Source organism: Eschrichtius robustus, chromosome 2 (assembly GCF_028021215.1).
Source record: "Eschrichtius robustus isolate mEscRob2 chromosome 2, mEscRob2.pri, whole genome shotgun sequence".
In the NCBI taxonomy this organism is placed as follows: Eukaryota; Metazoa; Chordata; class Mammalia; order Artiodactyla; family Eschrichtiidae; genus Eschrichtius; species Eschrichtius robustus.
The window spans coordinates 57,618,993-57,646,322 of record NC_090825.1 but is presented as its reverse complement, the minus strand read 5'-3'; the positions used below and the strand labels follow the sequence as shown (position 1 = coordinate 57,646,322).

The 27,330-nt window shown below is 37.3% G+C and overlaps 1 protein-coding gene across 1 annotated transcript in view; it reads right to left on the bottom strand.

The window, feature by feature from the left end:
* ARHGEF28 (Rho guanine nucleotide exchange factor 28) overlaps positions 1-27,330 on the bottom strand; it is a 285,463-nt gene that overhangs the window by 62,606 nt on the left and 195,527 nt on the right. The window contains 7 exon segments of the mRNA XM_068535504.1: positions 1,640-1,772; positions 2,110-2,233; positions 6,936-6,978; positions 10,616-10,727; positions 13,239-13,446; positions 18,071-18,351; positions 22,000-22,121. Coding sequence (XP_068391605.1) covers positions 1,640-1,772; positions 2,110-2,233; positions 6,936-6,978; positions 10,616-10,727; positions 13,239-13,446; positions 18,071-18,351; positions 22,000-22,121 — 1,023 coding nt within the window.

The following is a 27,330-nucleotide window of genomic DNA, read 5'->3' as shown; positions in this document are numbered from 1 at the left end:
GCTGAGACCCAGCACAGCCAAATAGATGAATAAGATGAATATCTTTAAAAAAATCCACAAACAATACTTTCGGCAAACTTCTAAAGATTTAGCAAATTAAATCACAGCTGAACTGCTTGATGCTATTTGTTTTTTAATTAGTAGACTTTATTTTTTAGAGTAGTTTTATTATTATTATTATTTTTCTTTTGCTCGATGCTATCTCAGGTCACATAAAAGAAAGAAATCAAGTCTCCAAGGAAAGCAAAGTTCAAGCATGCCGTGAAACTGGCATCATTAAAGACAGTGTGAATGGATACATTTAAATTTTTAATTTAATCATTTTCTAGGAATTTAATGAAGAACTTTACATATAAGCTTCCTCTGCTCTTCACCTCCCTTTGTACTCCCATCCCACCCCCCAAATGTTCCCCTAATTCTGGCCACCAACAAACACCATGAAATGGATTTCACCTGCCTGGGCCTGAATTCTTTTGCACTGAATTATTCTTTCACTCCACAAATATTGACTAAGCCCCTGCTATGCAAAAGCACTGTTCTAGGCACTGAGGATATAGCAGAGAACAAAATCAACAGACAAAAATCCATCCCTCGTAGAGTTTACATTCTGGTGAAGGAGATAGATAATAAAATTGATAAACAGAACAGAGAGTAAGTTAGATGACGTTGAATGCTATAGTGGGATAAAAAGGAGGAAAAGGGGGGAAATGAGCCAAGCAGAGGGTGGTCAAGAAAGGCCTGGCTGGGGGGTGTTATCTGAAGCAGACCTGAAGGAGGTGAGGGGGCAAACCGCACAGCTAACTGAGGGGAGAGCACTGCAGGCAGAGCGGACCGCAGGAAAGGCCCCATGGCAGGAGCATGCCTGACGCCCGGAGTGTTGGAAGAACAGCAAAGATGCCAGAGGGACTGAGGCAGAGGAGTGGGAGGAGCGGATGACAGGAGAGATCATGGGGACCTTGCAGCCACTGTCAGGGCTCCAGCCATCCTCAGGATGACAGGAAGCCATCGGAGGATCTGGAACACAAGGACAAATGCCTTGACGAACTGGCTCGGACTGAGATTTTGAGAACTATGCTTTTTGCAGTAAAAAAGCACAGGGAGACCAGTTGCAAAGCTACTGAAATGATGGCTTTAGACCAGGGTGATAACAGTGGCAGGGGTGAGAAGAGGCTGACTTCCATTTATATTCTGAAGACAGAGCCAAGAGGAATGCTGAAGTGTGTGGGACTGAGAGAAAGAGAGGTATATAGAAATACTCCAAGATTTTTGGCACGAGCATTTGGCTGGAATGATGGAACTGCCATTAAACTGAGAGGGTCAGCTTGTAGGTGGGCACAGAAGGGGGAGAACGGAGCTCCATTTGGGACTTGTAACGTTTGAGATGCTGTTTAGACATCCAAGTGGAGACATCAGAAGGCAGTGAGGTATAACCTTCTGGGTTCTAGGAGAGACTATCGCTTGTGGACACAAAGTACTGACTCAACCATCAAGGGTCATTGCTTGCTGATGAAACCACACATAGACATGAAAACAAAAGTCTACATGAACACACTTAGCACTGGCACTATTCTCAGGGAGCTTACTGTTTGGGGAGGCAAAGCACGCACGAAGACAGCACACATGGGGCCCGAGAACTTACTGGAACACTGGAACGACTCTTTCCCCAGGAGCGTTTTATCACAAACCGAACACTGCAGAGCCCCAGAGAATGTTCCAGGGACAAACTGATGTCGACTCAGTTTCTCTTTGTCTTTGGCATCCTTGCCTTTTGTCTTTAGATGTGGCAGCAGCAGCAAAGTGGGGAGAAAAGAGAAATGCTCAGAGCCAGTCGGCTTACAGAAGTCATACAAAGTCTCTACGTGTTCTATCAGGACAGAAGGGCCACACATCAAGAAGTATGATAATGCCAAAATGTAACAGCACCCAGGATGAAGTGGTCTCAGTATTTTCAATGACTTGGACAATACCCCATAAGAAATATGGAGGTTTTTAAATATGTGTGTACAAAACCTAAGGTAAATGATTTTAAAGGGAAAGTGGAAACTATACTAATTGTTCAGCAACTGAGCGTCTACGCTTTATAGACGATAGGCAGAAAACCTTAATTACCTTAGATTTATTCCGAGGGCTGGTCATCCTGTTCATGAGGAAGCTGAAAGTTCGGCTCACTTTGTATTTTTCAGACTCTGATTTGGCAGGTATGATGTATTTATCCCATTCTTCTTCCTGAATTCTACAAAAAAGAATCTGTTATCACAGCTTATAAAACTTACCAGAGGGAGCAAAAGAGAGCAGTCATACATATGTGTGTGTATGTATGTGTGTATGCATACAAACACACAGATGTATTTTGTAGATATTATTTTTACACATATATATTTTTCAGGCTTTAATGGTTATTCTAAAGATAAGGATAGAAACTATTAAAAATATATCTTATAGATGAATAGGTGGATAAGTGTATGATAAAGCAACTATCTCACAATGTTAACACTTACAGAATCTAAGTGGTGGAAATAGGTATTCTAATACATAATTCTTTCAGCTTTTCTGCACACTTTAAAATTTTCATATTAAACTGTTAGAGAAATAAAGGAAATCTTACACTTACAATTTTACACTGAAAACATTCATCTCCCTGTTTACTACGCTAATAGAATTTTCTTAGCCCATAGAAGCCAAATAACCAACGACATCAAACTGGATTTTATTTATTTTTGGAACAGAGATAGTACTCAGCAGACACACATTTCCTTTGTCAATACAGCCTGAGAAACAGACTGTCTGCCTCATGGTTCCATCTCTCCCACTCAATCAGGCTATTTGCAATCTGAGACCCTCTAAGTTGTAAAGGAGAGAACATTGTGGAAATTCCCCCAAAATAAGAGGCAAGTTAGAGGTAATTGTACCCCACCTGTGAACACACTGAACATCACTGATTTTCCTCTAATCCACAGAATCATTCTTTAGGGAAAAAAAAAGTCCCAGCTATGAAGAGGAAATTTCCCTGGAACTTTTATATTTCCCCTAGAACTTTCTCTGATGGTCTTGTATTCTAATATGATTACAAAGAGAGAAAGAAAGAGTGAATATATTAAAGACCAACAAAAGTATCATGTCAAACCAGATAACACTTCTGTAGACAATTTCCAAAATGAACATTTCATAACCCATGTCTCTCCTATCCCTCAAACTTCTCACTTGTCAGCATTAGTGGCTAATACATTCATCTCTGGGAAATACCTTCAAAAGCAATCATACTATTGATATGCACCAAAATATATATGATTACATTTTACAAAAATGACTTAAAAGACAACTTCTAGGACTTCAGGTTTTCTCATCTGATCAAAGACTAAGTTATTTCTAAGGCCCTTTCTCACGCTTAAATATAATAAGTACTTAACTGGTACATATTAAACAAAACTAAGTTATTTGACCTCTATATTAGATAATTGAGGGTTCAAACCTCAATGAATGCATTTAGCATAAATAATAAATTACTTCAGAGCTACCTCTTGGTCACGCAGGTATAGTCAGGACAGTGGGTGTCCTGCCACTCGAACCCTGCACAGTTCATGAAATTGGGTTTGCTACTGAGAGCAAACAGTTGAAAAAGTGAGAAAGGAAAGATGGAAAACAGAAGTGAAAGTGCCCTACACTACTCAGAATAACACAAGGAACTTAGACCCTCTTATTTCCTTTCTACTTCCACAGCCACCTCCTTAGATAACTCACTGGTTAATATATCTGTAAATTTCCATACCTCTTGTGTCTTAAGCATCCTAATTTGCAAAACTCGTGGAATAATATTCAACAGGCTCACTTTTGGAATGGGGAAAAAAGCACACTTGACAGCTGAGAAAGAATCCTCTCTGGAACACTTTTTGGGACCCCACCAAGGCCACCCAATGTCTAAGAGAAGAAAAATATGGGAAGGAAACCTAAATCTCAGAATTGAAGAATGATAAGGTCAATCTGACTTTTGAGGTGAAGAAGTCCTCTTCCCTACTTCCCAGCAGGAACACAACTACACTCTCTCAAATGAAAGAAAATGAGTTCCTGTTTACCAGACTCTACTCCCAACTCCCTATGCTACAGAAGACTGTATCAAGAACAATGTTACAGCTTTGATTTAAAACCTACAGATGCACTGCAATTTATTAAAAAAAAAAAAGACATAAAATCATACCACTTAATCTTTAATTCCAAAGGTTGATAAGAACCAAGATGACAAAGTAAACAAAACAAAACAAACAAACAAAAAAACTGAAACACTAAATATTAAAAACTGTGAATCATCTAACCTGGTAGACATGTGAATATCATAGACATGACCCACTTTCAGATTATGACGATGGGAAACACAGTGTAACTTCTGGGCAGATGTAGAAGGTTGGTTGATTCCATGTTTCAAATCTAATTTAACTATGTGGTATTCACTTACGTAAAAATTAGGTACTTTAGAGAAGAACTCAGAAGGGAAAAAGCCTCAACTGATTTCACAACAGAATGTAAACAGCTTTTCAATTTATAAGAACCTGGAAAAATTTAAACTCTTTCAACATCCCAGAACAAGAATGCCTAACTCTATTATCAATTTGATGACCAATGGAATTACCCACAATAAAGTTTTACAAGCCCCATTCTTCAGAGATTCTTGGCATTACCTTTCCAATAGGTAAACAGATATTTTAAGTATCTTAGTAATATGGATATAGCCTCAATATCTTAATCCTTAACCTATTATATCTATAACCTATTTTTTACAAGAACTGGGCATCTAAGTATTTAAAAAGCTCCAACTATCCAAATTGAAAATTGACACAGGTGAAACTTCAACTTTGAACAGCCAGATGCTCATTTTTTTAAAAAAATAAAAGGTAACAGATGTATCAGGTTTAAGATAGATGGTGGCAATAAAATAACTGAGTTGTACCATATAATCCTAAGAAGATGGGATAGATGAAGTGCCTGCTCCTATAGGAATGAGCCTGCAAGGTCTGGAGTGAGCCCCCCTTTTAGCTGGCTGCACTCTTTTCCAGAAACGAAGTGATCAACATAAACAAGGGAATTCCAAAGAAGGCAAACCCCCAAGTAAATGTCTATAGCATGACCAAAGCAAAGCATTAGGTCTAGCCAGGGACCTTACTGGTGTATCCAACAAGGTATCAGGAACATAGTAGGGGAGATGGAATATCTACTCTACTAGATACACCAGGGGATATCACTAAGAAAGTCAGATGCTTTCGGGATGCAGACCAAAGACAGACCCAAGAACAGGAAAAAAAAAAACAAGAATGAGGAATATGAGAGAAATATTCATCCCATCCAATACATCCCTATACATCTCATCCAAGTTAACACATTTTATAGGCTAATATTTAACCAGTTCTGACACTGGCTCTTCCAGTCTTAAATCCCTCTGCTAATAGAAAATATTTTTGATTTTAAAAAAATCCTGGGCTTCCCTGGTGGCGCAGTGGTTAAGAATCTGCCTGCCAATGCAGGGGACACGGGTTCGAGCCCTGGTCTGGGAAGATCCCACATGCCGCGGAGCAACTAAGCCCGTGAGCCACAACTACTGAGCCTGCACATGTAGAGCCTGTGCTCCACAACAAGAGAGGCCACGACAATGAGAAGCCCGCGCACCGCGATGAAGAGTAGCCCCCGCTGGCCGCAACTAGAGAAAGCCTGCGCACAGAAACGAAGACCCAACACAGCCAAAAATAAATAAATAAATAAATTTATTAAAAAAAAAAAACAACCTTACAATCAGTCTATTACTTCTCCAATTGTTAAAAAGATGGCAAGGATAAGACTTCTAACCAGAACGATGACCAGGATGATGAACAAATTCCAGAATTAGTCAACAAATCGCTTAAATGAAGTAATAAACGAAAGCAGCTTAAAACAGTGCCAGGCACATAAAAACACCCAACAACGGTCAGTTACTGCTGCTCCCGCTGTCACCATCATCATTGTCCTGATGTCCTTTCATCAGCAGCTTATTCTTAAAGGGCATTCTTAGTCTTCCTCTGTTTTATCGTTTCAGAGTTTCTATTCTGGGCTCCAAAAAATAGAAATGAGCAAAAGGAGATTTTTTTTTTCCTTCTTCTTCATACTTTCAGTCCAAGATTTAAAGCAAAATAATCCCTCTTGATCTATATAGTAAAAGGTTTCAGAGTTTGAGCATTAATAGCACCCAAATCAAAACCATTTTCCTCCTTTTCCCATGGTCTCTCAAAGCCACGCATTTATGCCATTTCTGACATAACCCCAGGGCTATTTCACAGTGTGATTCACGAGCAGTTAGTTTCTCAAGACCAACAGAGCGCAGCAATCCAGCCTGCTCGCTAGTCAGCTGCCCAAGCTTTACTCTAAGGACAGTTTTACCTTCTAGGGAAAAGAGCAGCTTAGGCCTACAGCTTTCAAATCTTCATATTAACCAGAAAACTAATAATGCTCAAAGTACTTTCTGCATCATTTATTCTTTGTTTCACACTTAACACTTCTAAGTGATACTCTACAAGGACAGACAGCAGAGATGTTTAGGCACTTCCTAAAACTGACCCCAGGGGTCTGTTACCACAATAACAGACCTGTCATAGTGGACAGACCTAGTGAGAACCTGATGCCTTTCTAAAGCAGGTGGTCTCACACTGCTTCCCATGGTGCTGTACACTGGAAGTGTTTAGCTTTGAAAATAACCCCAGGCTACTCTGTCCCCAGTCCTGAGGCCTGTTCATCTGGGGACTGAAAGGAACAGCTGGCAAACCTACACCCATACAGATCACAAGGGGTACAAAGGATTCAGGCAGGCTCATTAGGCAGAAACCTCTCACAAACTATTGAACAGGTATCAAAAATGATGTGCAAACATTTCCAAAGATGGATCAAGCAGTCCCACAGGAAATCTGGAAGGGTTAAAATACCTTTTTTCTCTTGGTGGCTCCGGTAAGCTGTAAGCTCTTTGCTCTACAAGACACAGAACAATAAAATGAAAACGAAGGCAGACAAACTAGCAGTCGTGTGTTAGTCTGAAGTGCACACACTCAACCGTACGTTATCATTACACATACCACCAGTTAGAAAATAATGAAAAAAGTCATTTTATATAACTAGGGCATTGCTCTGGATATTTTTATCACTTTCCCTAATTTGGAGAGAATGGGGAGGAGGCCAACACAGGGAAACATTTAATGAATTTGTGAACTAAGTTAGCATCAGCAAGGGGCAGCAAACATTTTCAGAAATGCAGAAAATCAGTTCTATGTTTCTGGATATTTCTCACCAGAGCTTCATCCCTTATTCGTAACACTAATTCCCCAACGTACAGAATCAATAAATAGCGGCTTTTTAGCAAAGCTTAAAAGAAAAGTCTTGAAGGCCAGCATTAAGGAAGAGTCCATTTTAATGTAGCTGTAATGCCTTTACAGAGCAGTCAGTTCGGAGATGTGCTTTGTGGCTCATGAGAAAGGCAGAGCCCCTCCTCCATTGGACTGGGGTGGCGGGGTAGAAGGGGCAGGCTCATGCAAGCAGCGTAGCGCCATCTTGTTTCCCAAACCGGAGTACTTACTACAGGGATGGAGCAGAGACACTGATTTAGACAGTGAGAGAGACTGAAGGAGGGAACGGCCACTGTGGAGCACACCATCTACAGAGCAGGGACAAATCCTTTACCGTTACAATCCGGAAGAGTGAAGAGGCAAAACTAGGTTGCAAAGGGAGATGGGCCAGATATATACAGAGGAAAACTAATGAATACATATCTCCTGAAATGGGGAAATATCAATGTTGAACCCAAGACTATCTTGTAGGTAACAGAAAACCTACTCTGAAGAACTCGAAGACTTTTATTTCCATTAAATATTCTTCAAATTAAGTCATGGGCAGAAATCATTATCCTTTTTGTATACAGACTGAGGTGTCAGGAGAATAAGCCATATATCCAAAATAATCAAGCTAATAAAGTAACAGAATCGGACTCAGACAACTGGACAAAGTCTAATAGGATTCCATCCATCAGTGCACAATAATTTTCAAAAGTACATTCACTTCACTCCTCAAATTTTTAAATGTAGAGCACTTTTGTCCATCTTGGTGATGCTGCAATTATCATTTCAACATGGAGAATATTCCTTTCTATCTAAATCCATGATGTACCCAAGGGAAATATAGGATTGGATTTTGTTTTATATATAAAAAGCATTAAATAATAAAGTTGCCACCATTGTACTCTTGGCCCCCCCAAAAACAACAACAACAAAAGCATGATAAATGATCGTAAGTAACCCTCTGAAAGTGACAAGAAAGAGAGAACATCACAAATAAGTATAAAAAGGACTGAAAGACTATCCTGTCTCTGTATATCTGTATTATATCAATAGCTCTTTCACGGGAATTTTCCACTGAGAAAGGAAGACTTGGACTCTGTTCAAATAGAAAAAAATTTTAGAACTATTCAAAACTCACTGAGAGAGGATTTATAACAACACAAATGTCAATTTACCTCTGATTAAGCAGATTAAACAATGACACATTAGAATACATCGTTGAAGTAGTCAAGCTTTCACACCTGTGCTTTGATCACACACACACAGTTAAAATTATTTTTTCTTCCTTAAGAGCTAATTTATTCTTCACAGTCCTATGATTTTGACTGACCTAAATGATATCAATCCAAATGTTTGCTACCGTAGAGGAATATCCATTGGAATTTTTGTACATTTAGTGTGTAGCCTCAACCTAAATTGCCTGTTTGTAATTCTTACCTCCTGTAGAGTGTCAAACTTCATTCAATAGCCCTATTTTTAAACATACTGTCTAAAGACAAGCTTTTATTCACAGAAAAAACAAAGGAATTGATTTCAGCTTTTTATTCTCTCTAATTCAAATACGAAGATTTAAGGAATGTATGTAAAGCAAAAATACCCTCCCTTATTCATTAAAGAATTCATAAATCAGGGCTCTTTCCCCTTATAAACTATCCATTTTTCTCTCAGTCATCTGAGATTTCAAACATCAGAACTGTCGGAATTTAATAATCAGAGATACTACAGATATAAAGGCAAAGGCACCATTTTGCACACTGCACAGAAGACTTAAAAGTGTTTTCCAAATAGTTACAGTACAAAGTTAATTCACCATCTCTAAGACTATCAGTGAAAAGGTGTCAAAGCTGCCATTAAAAGGAATCCCAACCTAAACTAAGGTTAGGGAGACCTGGAGATCCTAGAAAGACTTATGGTATTGAAAAAACATCCAGGGCAAATTCAATCCTCTTCTACTCCTGTCCCCTCAAGGTAGTTGTCTCCTTTCTTTCTCTTGGTCCTTTCTCTCCATCTTCCCATTCTAAAAATCAAAACTGACATTTATTATCAGTCCTGTTTTCTCTTTCTCCAAAAAGACATCCCAGACAGAAAAAGGAAAAAAAATGCCTTGTAGCACTTCTTTTGTATTTTATGTATTTTTGTCTGCTACATTCATTCAACAAATATTGATTGAACATCGCCATACATGAGACATTGTTTTAGGATGGCAGGTCCAAGCACAAAGATTATGCTTTCACTGTTGTCCCACATGGCATAAGGATGCAAAAGAATGGCAATGTAACAAAGCAAGAATAAGAAAAAAGGGAAGGAAAAGAAGGAGTAAAATAAATCCTATTTTAAATATTCTATGCTGGGAAATTGAGAATACTTAAGCACATCTCTCACTTTCTGAGTCTTCTAAGGCTCTTAAGGATAGTAGACAAAAAAAGGCATTATCTAATACATTGACAAAAAAATTTGTTATAATGCTATATATTACAGATTGACATTAATAATTCCAAATACAGCTTTAAATGTAATTATCACATAACATATGGTACACAGAAAGTGTTAAATAATTACATTCCAGAATTAAGTTGAAAATTGGGGTAGTAGCTAAGAAGGGCTACAAGGGCAGCTCTGAGTTGCCACAATTGTTCTATTTATTGATCTCAATTCACTTTTGAAAATTCATCAAGCTATATATGCTTATAATATGCACCCCTTTCTGTAGGTATACTATATTTCAGTTAAAATTTTATTGTATAAAAATTGTATTTCTGATTGCTTACATTGGCCACAAAAAAAATGTTTGAGATATATTTACTGGTGTTTCAAGTATGTTCTGTTATTTTAACTTTCTAAAGTCCTTTGTTAAATAAAGAAATGAAGACAATCCATTTTGCAATGCTTTTGCAACTGTGAGGAATTGGATTATTTCAGCAATTTATATGTAGGACAAAAGTAACTTTTATAATTTCCTTAAATAAAATTCTCTAAAGCCCTCACAATAAAGAACCTAGAATAAATCGTAGTTTACACTGTCCTTGAGGAAAACATTTTATTCAAAAAAAATAAGGCAACAGAGAGGTGTGTACATATCTGTGATTTCATCAAAATCAAATTTATACCTTGTCTGATATCCAATGAGAAAAGGATTTTGCTAAGCTTAGAAAAATCAGCAGTGAAAATGAAATTGAAAATACTTGCCTGCTGCTCTTATATACTTTATGCACTTTTACTAACTGAAAATCCACTCTAGAAAAGAATGCTTTCACAGCCAAATGGTAACTAATGCTTACCTTCAGCTGAATTGCACACTGTAAAGTCACGGATCAATCGAGTTTTTCCTAAAGAAATTTTGGGTGATGAGCAGGAATAAGAACGTGAGCGGACTCCAGAAAACAATGATTCCTAAAAGAAATCATAACGAAGTTTAAAAAAAATTCTATGGAGGACTTGAAAGTATGTGTTCATCATCAATGTTACTAAATCAGAACCTTTAAAAAAAGGATTCAACTTGAACATTTCTGAGGTAATCTTATTAATGATTTGTTTCTGTTCACGTCTCACAACTTTAAAAATGTTATTGTCTTTTTAATGCTTTAGTAAACTTGAGCTTTTGGGAATAGTTTCTATATACTAGTTATATATACTATATATATAGTTTCTATATTTCCTATATACTTTAGGATACAATCATGACATTCCAACCATGTTGGTTAAAAGCGAAAAATCAAGTCACATGACTTTCTCTGCGTATTCAACGAGTTGGACTTTTTTTTTTAACCTGAGTTGTCACTTATTTTTGTTACTTTAAACTGTAGCATTTAAGCAAAATTCCATATTAACTGAGATCTCTATACATAATTATTAGAAGGTAGAGGAACAGTCACCTAAAATGACAAGTTTTTAAAAGTTCCTAATGGCTATTTAAGTTTGTAATGTTAGCTGCAGCCTCCAGGAAAGAATGCATCAGGTCATTACACAAATGCTTCTAGTTTGTGCTCATCTTTCAACAGACCTTCCATCCAGCACTTCCTGGGATTTTGCTTGAATTATCACTTATTTATATATGTTCAACTTTGTTTCTTTTAAATGACCTGCTATTTTTCTCCTGTTTTCCCAATTACCTATTATTTCTATTATTATATTGGCAACATATATGAAAAATGCAAGATGGATAGATAATTTAAAAAATGCTTTTCTTACATGTTCTAGAAAATTTAAATGAATACACAATAGAATGCCACTAAAGCCATTTATGGCACCCAAATCCCATCCAACAGAGGCCTAGTGGCCTTAGGATTGATGCGCACCCCCATCCATTCTTAAGATACCACTTAAGGTTACAGGTGAAAGAAAGTGGTGCAAAATGTGTTACTAAACTTAAGCCATCAGCAACTGTCCTTCACACAAGCACTGTTCTCTTCTTCTCCCTAAGTGAAAGCACATGGTTGCCCTAGGCTTACGTTTTAGTTAAAGAGCCTGGAGGGAAGTTGAAAACAGAAGCCTGACCCTGCTTCAAAAGGTCTTAAGCCATGGCTCCCTGACTTACTTATTGGGAAAGACCCAGTGGGCCTGGATGTCAGAAAGGCCAACCCGAGTTGTCCTATAACTCTAACAGTGAGTTGGCCACAAAGGGCCCTAGCCAAGTACCACCCTCTGCATTTAAGTCATGCATGGTAATCATTTTTCATAACACGACTTTGAAAATTATCCAGAATTCTTTGGCAAAAAGTTACACAGGGTAATTACAGAGGCAAGGCAAGACATATTTTATAGGACAGATTTCTTCTTAAAAGTGAACAGCATGGAACTGCTTCACAAAGAATTACTTTTCATTCCAAGTAATGATGAATTTTTCACAGTTCCATTCAAAATGCAAATCTGAGAAGTAGCTACATTAACAACCATACCTATTTCTTATTATCCAGAAATATCACATGACCTCTAGGTTCAGAAGATTATGACAGCTCTACAGAACTCAGAGCTGGGGGAAGACGATTCAGGATCTGGGGTCAGAAGGCCTAGATTTGAGTTCTGACTCTATCACCAAGCTTGGGCAACGTGGACATCTAATCTCTCCAGAACTTCAACTGATCAAATATTAAAATAAAAGTACTCCTTATATCCTAGGTGAGTTATGAGAAAATTATACATTTTATATAAAAGCATGTTTTGTATATTGTAGAGAACACTACAAAAATAAAGCATTACCATAACCACCATATGTTTGTGGTATGAGACGTTTGGGCACAGCACACATTGTTTTATAGTAGTAAACTCGATTGAAAAAGAAAACAAGTGGACAACAGAAATCAAAAAGAAAACATAGGTCCAAACAGAAAAGGGCTTTCTCTGAAAGACTGGAAGAGTTTAGTCTTTTAAAAAAACCACAACAAAATGAAATTCCAATGCGAAAATGCCAATGACAGAAAAGCTGTCTCCTGTGGAAAAACTGACAGTCTATGGTGTTCCAGATGAGTTCATGCAGCCAGGAACGCTCAACAAATGTCACCTCTGCCTTAGCAATATTATTTACCTTAACACCAGTGCCAAGTAAAATTTTATGCGTGCAAAACAAGTTTGATCATTTAAACTCACTTCATACTACCAGCTTTTCTCCCATTGCTTAAGGGGTGATGGCAGAAATCACAGTATAAAATGGTAAAATTTTCCAAGTATGTGAAAGATTATCTGTATTGGTGGTGATTCATGAAAACAAATCAGCCATTGTAAGTAAGGACTATACACATTAGAGTGGGAGAGAGTAAAAAGACAAGCTCAGGCAGCTCATGGGGTCTTCAAAAAGAAAAAGTTTACACATGTGACCGTAACATAATTTGTCTTTCAGAGATGGGTGGATTTAGGCAACATATTTTTCAGGCTTACGATAAACCAAATTAATACCAATAAGAATACCTTTAGCTGCAGGCTACTTGATAAAGAAAGTGATTCAGTCCTGGAGATATTAAAATCTGGTTCAGTGTTGGTCTCAAAAGAGTCCAATTCATCCCCACTAGGAATGCCAGTTCTCGAGGAACTCTGAGACACTGGAGTGTAGCAAATGCGCGACCGCTCGGAATGCCCCTCTCCTTCACTGTCAGCATCCAGAGCATCAAGGCTGGAACTGGATGGAGAACAAAGTAAACAAACAACTAAATCACCAAGTAAGACAGAGCCATGGGTTTCTTTTTTTTTTTTTTTTTTTGGCTGCGTTGGGTCTTTGTTGCTGCGCATGGGATTTCTCTAGTTGCGGCGAGCGGGGGCTACCCTTCCTTGTGGTGTGCGGGCTTCTCACTGCAGTGGCTTCTCTTGTTGTGGAGCACAAGCTCTAGGCATGCGGGCTTCAGTAGTTGTGACATGCAGGCTCAGTAGTTGTAGCTCATGGGCTCTAGAGCGCAGGCTCAGTAGTTGTGGCACACAGCCAGCCTTAGTTGCTCCACGGCATGTGGGATCTTCCCGGACCAGGACTCAAACCTGTGTCCCCTGCACTGGCAGGCGGATTCTTAACCACTGTGCCACCAGGGAAGTCCCGAGCCATGGGTTTCTATTCTCTGAATTCAGATTTTCTCATTGGCGTCAGCTGCAATGGGCACCCATTTAATATCTAACAAAATTCATGCTTAAGTGATTTTTATTGTTTTTTTCTCCCCCCAAATAGCCTCTTTTTAAACAAGATTTTATGTTTCCCCAAATGAACATTTCAACCTAGCAAAAGCCATTTCAAGCTCTCTAAGAAACAAAAGCTGGTTCAAGTTAGTACTATCCTCAAGATTTTTGCTTTGTAAATATAATTATTACCAGCCCCAAATAGCTACCCTTCAAATATTAAAAACACAGACAAAACAGAGCCACTGAGCTGTCGGGGGGAGGGGGGGGCAGGGGAGGGCCTTTGGGGCAATTTGCACGTGAAAAATACCACGTGGCATTCCCTCTTTCACCCCTGGACAGCACAGGAGGGTGGAGGCACACGTAAGAAAACAAGGAGAGACATGTAAAGATCTCATCCCAGAGCTGGTGTCAAGAAATGGGTCAGGCACAAGTCAAGTGAGGTTCCAAATATGTCACATTCAATTATCATTTTTAGAGATTAAAAAAAATGATTCCCATGAAACTTACATGTCAGAAACAGGTGGTGATTCTGCTTATCTACTGCTTTTCTTTCCTCATTTAACTTTGATAACCATAAAATTAAAAGGCAAGGATTTGACCTTGCACATCCCTGGCTCCTTCCATCCATCTACATTTTAAACCACTCAAACTTTGAGGCCGAGAGCTTCCACAGGCATGTTAATGCACAGTGCATTTTTAAATGTATTTTTTCTTTGGTTGTTAACAATTCTGGAGTTAAAATTTTAATAACAACACAATAAACCATCTTGATTTTGAAATACAAAGAACCAGAAACAGACTTCAAATTTGGTTATTTTCCTTAAAAAACCATAGGCTATTTAATGGCCACTGAATCTCAACTTAATAAATTATATGGCATTTGGAACAGAGATCCTACCATATATGTCTCTAATCCAAATACTCAGACTCATCTCTAATCCTTGAGCTATTTCGGGGTCCCTCCTGGGCACCAGCAAACCCAGCAGTAAAGGCCATGATCGTCACCACTGAGGATTTCCAATGTGGGGTTTTCTCCTTGGAGAACTCACTGAGGGCCTCCACCTTGACCTTGAGGAGGAGAGGACAAATTGGAGGTGGACTTCACACTTTAATTCAACTCCTAAAGATGGTGGCGAGCATAAAGTTATTTCTCATAAAAAAAAAAAACTAAAGCTTAGTTAAGAAAACCTTTCTGGTAAATACTGATGCGTTGAGTATTACAGTAATGTAACTACAGATATTTTAAGGTGCTATGTAGGTTCCTTAATTCAGTGATAATCTGAGGGCAGAAAGAGACCGGGGTGGGAGTGGAGGGGAGATTTGCTGATGTCTTGTGCCTCTGCATTTGTCTTTCAACTTGTGATCGCCATACTAATGAAAATTAGTTCAAATGGTTGGCTGCCTACGAGAATATCGTGTTTTAACACAAGCCTTTCCAGTTATATACAGCATTTCTCCATCACTATGAATACCCCCTAGAAGTATTTTATTTTATTCTTTATACTATACTTTAAAACATTCCTTTTTCTATTCATTCAAATTGGGCTACTATTTTCCTTTGTTAAGCTATTAAACTAAGGTATTTGGTATCAGTGATAATATTCTTCAGGATTACCTCTAGGTTTCTCATTTTATAACCATTTTTCAAAACCCCATTAGTGGGATATAAAATAGATTCAATAGGTTGTGACCAGAAGTTTCTTTTCAAATAGTATAGAATAGAAAAAAGCAGAATACATAAAATAACATGTGGAATGTAACGTTTGTTTAAATTTTATGTGTGTGTGTGAGGGGAAGGCTCATGGTGTTACAGGGATTTCTTTTTAAAACGAAAAAGAAATTCTTTTTTTCTTTCAAGAATTTCTTTGTAAGACAAAAAAGGTTTAAAAAACGTAAGTTTTAAAACAATTACTTGTCTTTTATCACCAAATTTTTGTTACATAATTTTTTAAAATAAATGTTGCATTGCTTATTCTCCCCTCAGTTTTTATTGTGAGCCCCAAAATTTCTCCTTCATGAGAAGTTCCCAGCCTCTGGGGATAAATTCATTTATTAATGAATTGGGTGCATTTCACTTTGGGTTCATTATCAATTGTTCCTTGTCTTCCACCATGACACCCACTGAAGGGAGGGTCCCATGGCCATCCCAGGGCCAAGATGGAGCTTCCTGGGGAACTCAAGTCCTTTCTCCTCGCTCCTTTATTTTTCAGAGGAGATGGAATGTACAGGAGATAAAGTCAGAAGGGACCATTTTCTCATAGGACATCATCATCCTCTCCTTATTCCCTCCCCCCACACCTGAGTTATGACATTTTTACAGAGGCTTCAAATTACCTTTACTCAAACTGGACAGTTTTTCTTATACTCAAATCCATCTGCAGCAGTGAGATGTTTAAATGTCCCAGAGAAGACCATGATCAGAAAATACAATTTAGATATCCTGTGAATATTTGCATATGCAGTACAGAGAGCCCATCTGTGGCTTTTCCTCCTTTTCGCTAGAGAAGCTCCTATAAAGAACTTATTCACCTCTTGAGATCTGGGTCACAAACTCAACAGATCTTAAAGATCCTGCCAGAATGCATTAATCACATGGTTCAATCTGTCTTTGCAGAGCTCTGTAGAATCTTGCCTTGACCATCAGCCTCTTGTCCCAAGCAGATTTGTGGAGAGCCCAAAATGTCCCGTCAGTTCAATTTGCAGCCATGACCATGCAAGTATCTTTAAAACCATAATTCACACAATAAAAATCTAGAGAAAATCTTTTATTATTTATGCACCGGACATCACTCTTGGTACCGATATCTGTTAAAGTTTTATAACCTCAAGTTATTGTATATCAGTGCAAAGTGGAGCCCAGTGATTGGCACCCAGTGACTGCTGCTTCCCCTCCCTTTCACTCCTTTCTGATCAATTAAGCCTCTGTAGAATATTCATTCAGATAAATATTTATATACACACATATGTGTGTACATTCTATTTTCATTTTGATTCATAATTTTATGTGTAAAACTTGACATATAATCAGAGGTCTAAGGCATGAGGAGAAAATAAGCTATTTCCTAAGGAAAGTAGAGAGTATGATAAAACGAAATCAGTAAAAATGGGCCTATTCCCTAAAGAAAACAGACAACAGTATGAATGGATAAGACGTGAATACAAAGGTACAGGGTCACACACACACATACACACACACATATATATAAATATGCACAATCATATCCTATACAATAAAACTATTGTTTTAGTGACATTTTTACACATACAAGAAACAGTGTAAGGTAACTATGTTACAGAGCATAAAAATAAAACAAACACCCATGAGCCCACTCAACTTGAAACGAACACTGGCCACACCATTGTTTTATTCCTTCTCATTCTCTACATTGCCCACTCAATGTAACAACTATCTTAAATTTGGGGATTTTTATCCTCTTCATTCTCATTTGTGATTTCCTTATTGCTTAAGCACATTATACATGCCCTATATTAACAGATTGTTTGCTTTTGCAGTTTATAAAAGTGAAATCTAACTGAAGTATTTTGTGGCTCCTTTTTTGTTCCACTTCATGTTTCTAAGTTGCATATGATTATGCATGTAGATGTAGTCATAGTTAATTCATATTCACTATTGTACGGTATTCCATTGTGTAACTATAGTGTAATTTATCTATTCATTCCCCACCATTTGGGTTATTTCCTACTGCAATAAATAGTCTTACATATGTCTCTTAAGACACAGAAGTAAAACTGCTGGGTCATAACATATATGCGTATCTAACTTTATAAGGAAATGCCAAAGTATTTTCCAAAGTTATTATACAATTTTCACTCCTATGAACTGTACACAGGAGTTTCTATTGTATGCATTTTCACTAAAATATGGTGTTACACTTTAAAATTTTTGCTTATCTAGTAAGTATTAAATGGTATCTCATGGTTTTCCTCTATTATATTTTTGTCACTTTTCTTATGTATCTTACTTTCAAGTCGAGGAATATAAGCACATAAAAGGGGGCAAATTTTGATGTAGAAATAAAAATGGTGGGGACAATAACAATAAGAAAATAGAATTTTCTAAGTCCTGCTACAAGGTTCTTTGATTTTCTACATTTTCCCTCTAGAATGTAGTACCTTACCTTCTTTTCTTTAGATGACTTTGTTCCTTTTCAAATCCACGAAGACCAAAAGAAAGATTCAAACTGGAAGCATATGAACTAGATGGTGACATGAAAGACGGTTGGGCTTCGGTGTGTGATGTGACTTCTGTGTTCTCATTTGGTGGGTACATGCCAGCGCTGGTTTCAGTAGGAAGGATGGACTTGCTGCTCTGAGGCCCCAGAGTAGAACCCATGGATTCAAGGCAAGTGTTTTCAGTGATTCCCTCTATATTAATATAGTTAATATCCAAATCACCAACCTGGTAGTTGAAAGAAAAATATTTGCTGAGCAAAGAATAAAGTTTTCACAATTTAAAAACTTTCCAACTTATTTATCCTTTTTTGTTTGTTCTTGTTTTTGTTTTGCTTTACGTAAGCAGAGAATTCTTACATGATATATTTTTGTTCACATGGTTGCTATCCCATAATTCACAAAAGGAAGAAGACTGAGCATTTTATAAACTTTATTACAAAACCAGAAACTGACTACGCTTTTAACATTTTATGAACCACTGACTCAAAAGAGGGGAAATGTTTTAAATACCTGAGAGAAAAACTAAAGAGTAGGCATTTTAGCTTATAAAATAGTTTATAGGAATCTGGGTAACCAAGTCAGCGGTGGTCACGTAAATCTGAGTCTCCCAAACAAAAAGAAAACCAAATAAAGCTACATAAGACATATGGATTTAGCATAACTAGAAGACAGATAATGCCCCAAACTTTAAATTACCTGTAAATAATAAACATCAAATCTCAGCAAGAAACCTGTCATATACTTGCCATAAGCCTTTGCATAGAGTAAGGGCAGTCTGGAAAAATCTGCATGGTAGAGAGAACAGGGAGCTAGTGGAGGGCCTAAGACTGATCTAAAATCATCACCAGGAAGAGAAAGTACAGCTTCCTCTGGACAGTGTGAAAAAAAAAGTCCCGGTTGATCAAAGCGCTTGCTCTAAGGAAGGGGCTTAAAAGTACTGGTGATCTGAGGTGGTGGTCATCAAAAGGCATCACTTCTGGGGGAGAAGACAGTAAAAACGAAGGGAGTAACACCATTTAGAAATAAGACAGTGAAGGGGAAAAGAAGCAAAGGGGGAAATGTAGGGCCCTAAATCAACCACCATCATAATAATAATTTACTAAGGCAAAAACAATCACGGAAAGCTAGTGAGTGAGAGTCAAATCAGTAACTGGATATGTACAAAGACTCAAACTATCTCTCCACAAGATACGCAATAATTTTTTTAAAAAATAGTAATTTTACTGAAAAGAAACTTGGTAGATCAAAGATATCACCAGTAATGGGACAAATTATTATCATGTGTCTCCTGATACAATGCACTGAGAAGAACATGACATCACCTCTGTAATATTCCTGCCAATCACACATAACCTGAATCTAATCATGAGGAAATATAAGTCAAACCAAAATTAAAGGACAGTATAGCAAAAACCAAAACAAGCAAACAAACAACAACCTGGTCTGTAGTCTTCAAAATTATCAATGTCATAAAAGACAAAGACTAAGGAACTGTCCCAGATGAAAGGAGACTAAAGAGACACAACAACTAAATGCAAGACATGTTATTGAATTTTCTTTTGCTACAAGGAACATTATTGGGACAATTGACTAAAATTGAATAAGGTCTGTAGACAGTTGATAGTACTGTGTCAATGATGATTTCCTGATTTTGGTAACCATATGTGCTTAAGTAAGAGAATATCCATGCTTTTAGGAAAATACACCATAAAAGATTGAGGGGTAACGGGGCACCATATATTCAATTTACTCCTAAATGTTTACTATTTATATACATATCATAAGCATTTGCATGTACATACACACAACACATACTCAGAATAATAAAGTAAAATATGGTAAAATTTGGAGATTTTTTTGATAAAGAGTATACAAGGATTCTTTGTACTGAATTATGCAGGCTTGAAATGATGTCCAAATTAATTTTTTTGCAAAGTAGTTTACATGACAGAGTAATCTTCAAAGTAGTTTTTGTCATGTGAGTTTCCTCATCAGATAGGCTGATAACCTTGAAAATTTATGGGAAACAGCATCGTAAACAAGCTAGCAATCTTTTTAGGCTTCTGTGCCAGGTTGAAGGAGATGAAGAAAATTAGATAAAATTCTTTCCAGATATTGCTAGAAATTATTTTTGATATGCAGATTTTGGACTCCTTATTTTGTCCTTGCTATTCAAATGGACACAGAAACAGTAAAAGAAATGATGTAACTATACTACACCGATATAGTGAACTTTGTGATTTGTATCCAGATTTTGAGTTTTGTTTTCATGGCACAAATTCAGCAATTCTCTTCCTCATTTCAGTTTATCAATCAGGCTGTTCGTATTCTCTTTAAATGTATGATTCACATTATTAAAGCAATACTTCTCTCACTCAAAGTAGTTCCAAACAGAAATTGTATCCTAACTTCATCTTTGGTTTGGGAAGTTTTGCATTTTTAATGTATCTTAAAACATATAAAGACACAGTTTGCCTCCACATAATGTCCAGTCAAGTATAATTTTAGCTACTTGAAGTAAATGGAAGTACTGCAGTATTCACTGAGGCTCAGGACGAAAAAAAAAAAAAAAAAAAAAATATATATATATATATGGACTCAAATGTATTTCATTTAAACGCTGAGAAAATATGGCAACAGAATAAAACCATTAAAATCAGAATGTAGCTAGAGCACAGTAAGTCCAATTACCTTGTATCTTCAAAGACTGTCCCCAGAACTCCCACTTTGTCCTAAACTCTGTGTCTCACCTAGATTTCTATAACTAGGGCTGACATTCAGCTGCTTTATACCAAAAAAAACTATACCAGTTATTTACAGCTGATGTCCATTCTGCTTTATTGGTTCTTCTGTCGTTTTGAATATCATTCCAATCTATGCCATTTATACTATGCATTTAATGTAACAATGTTTCATAACCCAAAGGAAAAAGCAAAGACATTCAACCAATGGGCTGAAATTGAGACCTACTAGACAGGAAAAAAGTTTATATCAGAGAAAACATTGGTAAGTAATAGGGTTCAATATATGCATACTAACAATAACAGTAACAAAGGGTAAAATAGATTATTGCTCAATGAACATCTATATAGTGTTTCTTATGTAGGGATTAGGTTTTAAAGCCAGGGGGTAAAGCAGAAATTGTGTGCTGTCAGAATTACTCTTGAAAATCCCTTAAGTCTCTCATAAATTAGGGCATGCAGAAATTTTCAGATCTATAACTATACTTTAATTTTTATAAATATTAAAATTTGAGGATCACCGAGCTAGAGAAAAGATCAAAGAATAAATCCATATGTAGATGCACATTCAAACCATCTGCCTGTATGAGTTTTAACTCACAAATCTCTATCAGGGAATGGGTGGAGAATTCTAAAGGGTTCCAGCTTCCCTACAACATGACACCATTCTGTTTTAATATTAAAGCTCTATAACCTAAGTACACGTTAACAGGTATGTTGTGAGGATTAAGCAAGTAATTTACGTGACAGCTTCACATGGGGCTGGCATCAAGCTCTGGCTCTTAGTGTTTGCTGGATTTGAATATGAATACTGCTTAATCAGGTCAGAGAAGAAATTGGCCTCCCAAATGTCACTTCCAGTTTTGGCCTCATGGATGAGCCCTCACACTCTTCTCCTTGAACGGTGTCCTAAGACTCCTCCCACAGTGCTTCTCGGTGGGAGCTACGGTGTGCTGTGTTCTCAAGGAAGGACCTACGTTAAATGCTCATATGGCGAGATTTCACAGCAACATCACCTGGGCTGCGCTCAGGCGGAAATTTTCAGAGGAACACAGCAATGCGGAATGTATTTCTCACATGCTCAGGTTTTGAAAAGAGGGCAGATCCCCCTAGTAACATCACTCACACCTTACCTGATCTATCACCATGCAGTTAGCGTAGACTTCATCACCGCCATTCAGCATGTCAGAAAGCCGGCCGGCAGCAAGGAACGTTGGGGGATGCTTGGATTTTTTGAGGACATCAAAGGAACGATCTAGAGGAAAAATGAAAACAGGACAAATAAAGTAGAAGGAATTTATTTTACAGTTAAGCTTTACCTTCTTAATCAAACCACAAGAAAAAAATCAAGATGGCATTTTGCTGTCTTCACATATTAAGATCAACACTGCAAATGAATAGTTCTAGATAAACAAATATGTGCCCATTTCAAGCAGTATTTTTCCAATCATGAGAGATTCGCATAAAAATCAATTAGGTTTTTAGCCTTCAATTCCTAACACTAAACTAAAACTCGTTTCACTTAATAATGTGGAAGCATTAGTGATCATACTGTGAGCCTCGGATTCCATTGAAGTGTTCAGACTCGAGACCCTTCACTCAAGGACCCAAGATAGGACACAGTCTAGCAGTTCATTGCCTGCTGAAGATGCATAATCTCATTCAGAAAGAGTTTTGCTTCTATTTTAACTACAGAAATGTTTTTGCTTGCTTCCTATGTTCTCAGGTTTGTTCCAAACAGATGAAGTTGCTCAAAGTTGAGTCCCAGAGAGTTGAGATGTTACTGTATTTGTGGGGAACATAAAGTTAAAGGTAATAAAACACAGTCGAGCCAGAATGCCTCATTTCTTGTGACTCTGGCTAACTTACGTGATCTCCAGATACCTTTACAGAGTTTCCTCATCCCTAAAAGCAGATAATCATTATGCTTTCTTCATAGTGCAGTTATAAGGATTAAATGAGTTCATATATGCAAAGCACTAACACATGCCTAGCACTTAGCAACTGCTCAATAAATATTGTCACTATTATATTTTATGTCTTGTTATTATTAATGGTGATTTTACCATTTGCAGTGTGATGTACAAGGTTATTAATACTAATCATAGTATATTATACTACTAAGAGATTCTTAATATCTGTAAATGACTTTACTAGGGTAGATTGAAAGTTATATCCATAGCAAATGTCACCCTCACTGACATTTCCAGTACGTTTTCTTGAGTAGGTACAAAAGGGATAGTGTTACGTCTATTCCATCAGAAACGGCACTAATCCTACCACCTGTCTTATTTATGTCATGGCTTAAAATCCAGGTAAGCCTGTGGGAATGAGTCAAGAAATGGAAAACATTAATAACTGTTGCGTTAATGTAACAGGAGTAAAAAACTCTATTCTTTCCTGGAAAGTCCTAGATGACATTATAAAATTTACATGCAAATATGTATGAGCCAAATGGCCCAGGCCTCAGATTCTACATCTAAGTATACCTGTTCCCCACAGAACAGTCAAGTTAGATTTAATTAAGCTTCTTGAGGAAATATACAATGTAAAAGGAAAACACTGTTTATAGTGTCTCGTTTTATCAATTTATTTAAATAGCTAGCAATATAACATACAAAGCCTATAAATACTTCATAAGTATAATTTTTATGATCAATTACTATACATTTTCATTCTAATTACAAAAAATAAAAGCATGTTCTAAAAGGTATAAATCAAGAATCTGACAAACCCAATGCGTTCTGAAGAAAATACTTGCTCATTTATCATTTTCCAGAATGTTTGAAAAACAATCATAAATAACTCAACATGGCCCTCTGAACTGTAATTAATCCAGCTTAACTGCTCTACAACATCTTAAGTTCACAGACTATAAAACAGCTGGCTTGGGAGGCTGGTTGTGCCCCTTTTTAACCATTTTGATCATGGCTAAATTAAGACTTCATTGATAACTAGACTATCTTAAGAACTAACAATATACTCAACAAAACAATTGCAAACATTTGATGGATTTTGTTTTAAGAACATAGAACCAAATGAAATCTTACCCCAAATTTTCTGGCACCAGTGAATGCATTGGCCAGTTACCCAATATCCAAGTTCTTAATTACCAAGAGAGCAAGTTCTGTATTCAAAACTGACCCTCATATCTCAAGGATGAGCAGGACCAGGAACTACTTCCTTTTTCACATACACAGGTAAAAGTCACTCGGATTCAACTTTTTCTTCCACAAACAAATCTACCTAGCCCAATATAGCAGATCAGAATCTATAAGGAGATCATACACAAGCAGTTAAATAAACTTAAAGATGGTAGAGTTACTTGGACCAAGTTGGGGTCTAATTTGTTTTCAGCATGATTAATTTGATCAGTGTTTTAGAAAATGATGGAATTTTTTTACAAAGACAGATCTATAATCTCTTATCTGTGATTTTGAAATCTAGAAATCTCTGAAAATCGAAACTTTTTTCTTAAGTTTGGTTCAAAAATATATTTGGTGGTCTGACCTGAACTCACATGGGGCCCTGTAGAATCTCTACTTACCCCACTTGGTATGAACATTCATACATTTTGTTGCAGAAATACTACCATGCTAGATGATGGCACTGCCCTAGCGTATACTATGCAAGTCATATCATATATAAGCACTATGCCAATAAGATCTGAAAATTCTGAATTCCAAAACAAATATGGTCCCAAGAGTTTCAAAGAAGAGACTGTAGATCTCTATAGAATTAACCATAGCAGATATTAGACCAGTATTTCCCAAGATTTTGTTATTCCTCTACCAAATTCAGTTTTGCCATATCTATAGATCACCTCTATATTATATTCTCTAGTAGTTGTTTTTAGATTGACTCACCATTTTCCTTTGAAAAAAATTAATTTTAATAGAAATACCTTATTCTCACTGTAAACAGAAAGCCAGTATTTCCTGTCAAAAGCGGAATTATACATACTAAAACAAGGGAACACAAAACAGTGAAACTACATTCTGATGAAACACAGTTGCCTCTCAAAGCTGAGAGTCTACAGGGCCTGTACTCTGTCATAAAGGGAGAGACTGAAGGATTTGAGAGGTGTTAAAGAGGCAATGGTGCCAACTGACTTCCTCCTTGAATCAGAAGGTCAAAAGAAATGGAAAAGGAAATACCTGCCTTACTACGTCACTCAATGTCATCTAGTGTTAGGCTGGGACACCATCTCCAAGATCAACAATGCCCAGAAGAATTTACCCTACGCTTTGGACAACTTGCCTAGACCCTGTCCTCATCCTGTTACTTAGGTAATGACAGTAAGTCTCGTTGGGGGAGGACACAACTGTACAAAATCTTAAGATAGCAGTGAGAAGGGAAAATCTTCCTCCTCTCTAGATCTGTCATCCAAAACCTGCCGTGTAGATTTTCTGAGTCGCTCATTGCAACGATTTGTAAAACTGGCCCCAAAATCTTGTGCAGTATAACTCTCTGGAGCATCCATAGCTTCCACTTGCCAAAAGGTACCGAAAAATAATAGGATCTAAAAGTGAACACAGACTAGCAACCAAAAGATGACACAGACTTACTAGACTTCCACTCCTTTATTAACTTCAACACTAGTCACTGCAAATAACAGGCTTCAAACCAGCAGAATAAGATTTATTGTGGAAAGAAAATAAGTCTTAAAAAGTACCTTCAAATAAACATCAGCTACGTATATTAAAGTGGTTAACGCTCCACTGTGCTTCAGCCCAAAGAAAAAGCACAATGGTTTCATTAAAAAAAATAAAACTGATCTTTTCAAGATTTTCAAGATATATGATTTCATCACTTCCATATGTAACCATTTTAGTAGCAAATTAAGTGAAAAAGTATTGCCCCCCCCCCAGAAAAAATGTCCTTCAGGTATTTTGTCAATGACCATATAGAAATAATTTGCAATTAAAAAATCAGCTCTTTGTCTTAAACGAATGCTGTTTTGTAAATAGTTTGTCTTAGCAAAAAGCTAATCTTACAGTTTTGTTGATAGTATGAATTTTTAATATTTGGTAAACCCATATTTCAGAGATGGTAAAAAAGTAACTAAAACTCAACTCCCATCCACTAGCTGCCAATTTTAAATTAGTGAAGAGCACTGTATTGCAGTAATTGAGAGCAAGGGTCCTGGAATGCTTGGAGTCAAAGCCCTATTCCACCATCTGTTAGCTTGGGTGACTTTGGGCAAGTTACTTAACCTCTCTGTACCTCCATTACCTGATCTATAAAATAGGAATGATAATACATCTCTCTCATAGAACTGTTGTATGGATTAAACGGTTTAACATTTTAAGTGATTAGAACACAATCTGACACAAAGAAGGATTTTAATCTGACACAAAGTAAGCACTATGTAAATTCTTGCTATTATTATACAAGTAAATGAGGTTGTAGAGTTTTGATACTTTCATGTAGTTTTGCTTCTTAAAAAAAAAAAAGATTTCAACTTTGGTTATAACTTTACACATTTAAAACTAACCCAAGGCAACTGGAATGCACAAAACATTCCATTTACTACACGAAGAGCTTTTAAAATGTTTTAACTCTTATTTCAGACTCAGCTAATGTTAAGAAACTTTGAAAAGTCCATCCTGAACAAAGTAACCAAAAAACAAAGCCAACCTGCCCATAAAATTTACCTCCAAGGATGTAAGGATGAGATCTTACGAAATGGGAGAGATTATAAGAGTGGGATGAACATAGCATAAAGTCAGACAATCAGAGACAGCATTTCTCAAGAACAAAGGGAATATTTCAGAAACTACGATGTTCTAACATGATGAAGTGGACTCTGGCCAGGTTCTCCCTGCAGAATGCTTAGAGGATAAACAGTAATTCCGAGGGGATTCCCCAGCTCTGCCCCCTCCCATTATTCTCACTGCTCTGTAATGTGATATATGGAACTCTACAAGGACTCCCTTGAAGGAGAAATTTTCCTCAGCATTTCCTTGCTATACTAGATGCTCTAGTTAGGTGACACAAGAGAGACAACTGAAAGTAAGTACATTTCACCCAGAGAAGGAAGGAGAATTAGTACTAACTAGTAAGGAGGAGAGGGAAAGGCAGATGCCTCCCTGTTCTCTGACATTTACACCTATCCCAACTCTGGCAGGAAACAGTTAATAGCAGCGACCAGCTTACGGCCTCTGCAACCCGATTTCTAATGAAATCCAACTCTCCCTCAAGAAGCTAAGGGCCTAGTAGCTAAGGGAAAACGTGGCCTACTTGCCCGGTTATGTAAGAGACCCACACCCAGACATAAACAAACCCGGCTAAGGCAGCCTTCGGCAAACCTGCTGCTGACCTGGTTTGGCCCACTCTGGGTGCCAAGCTCTCGCTGTGAAAAGGCAGGAAAGGGCCTCTCAGTTCAGATCTCTCTTGTGTGTACATTTGTCTCTTTCTCTCTTTCATTCATTCAGTTTTGTTTTAAACCTAGAATGACTAAC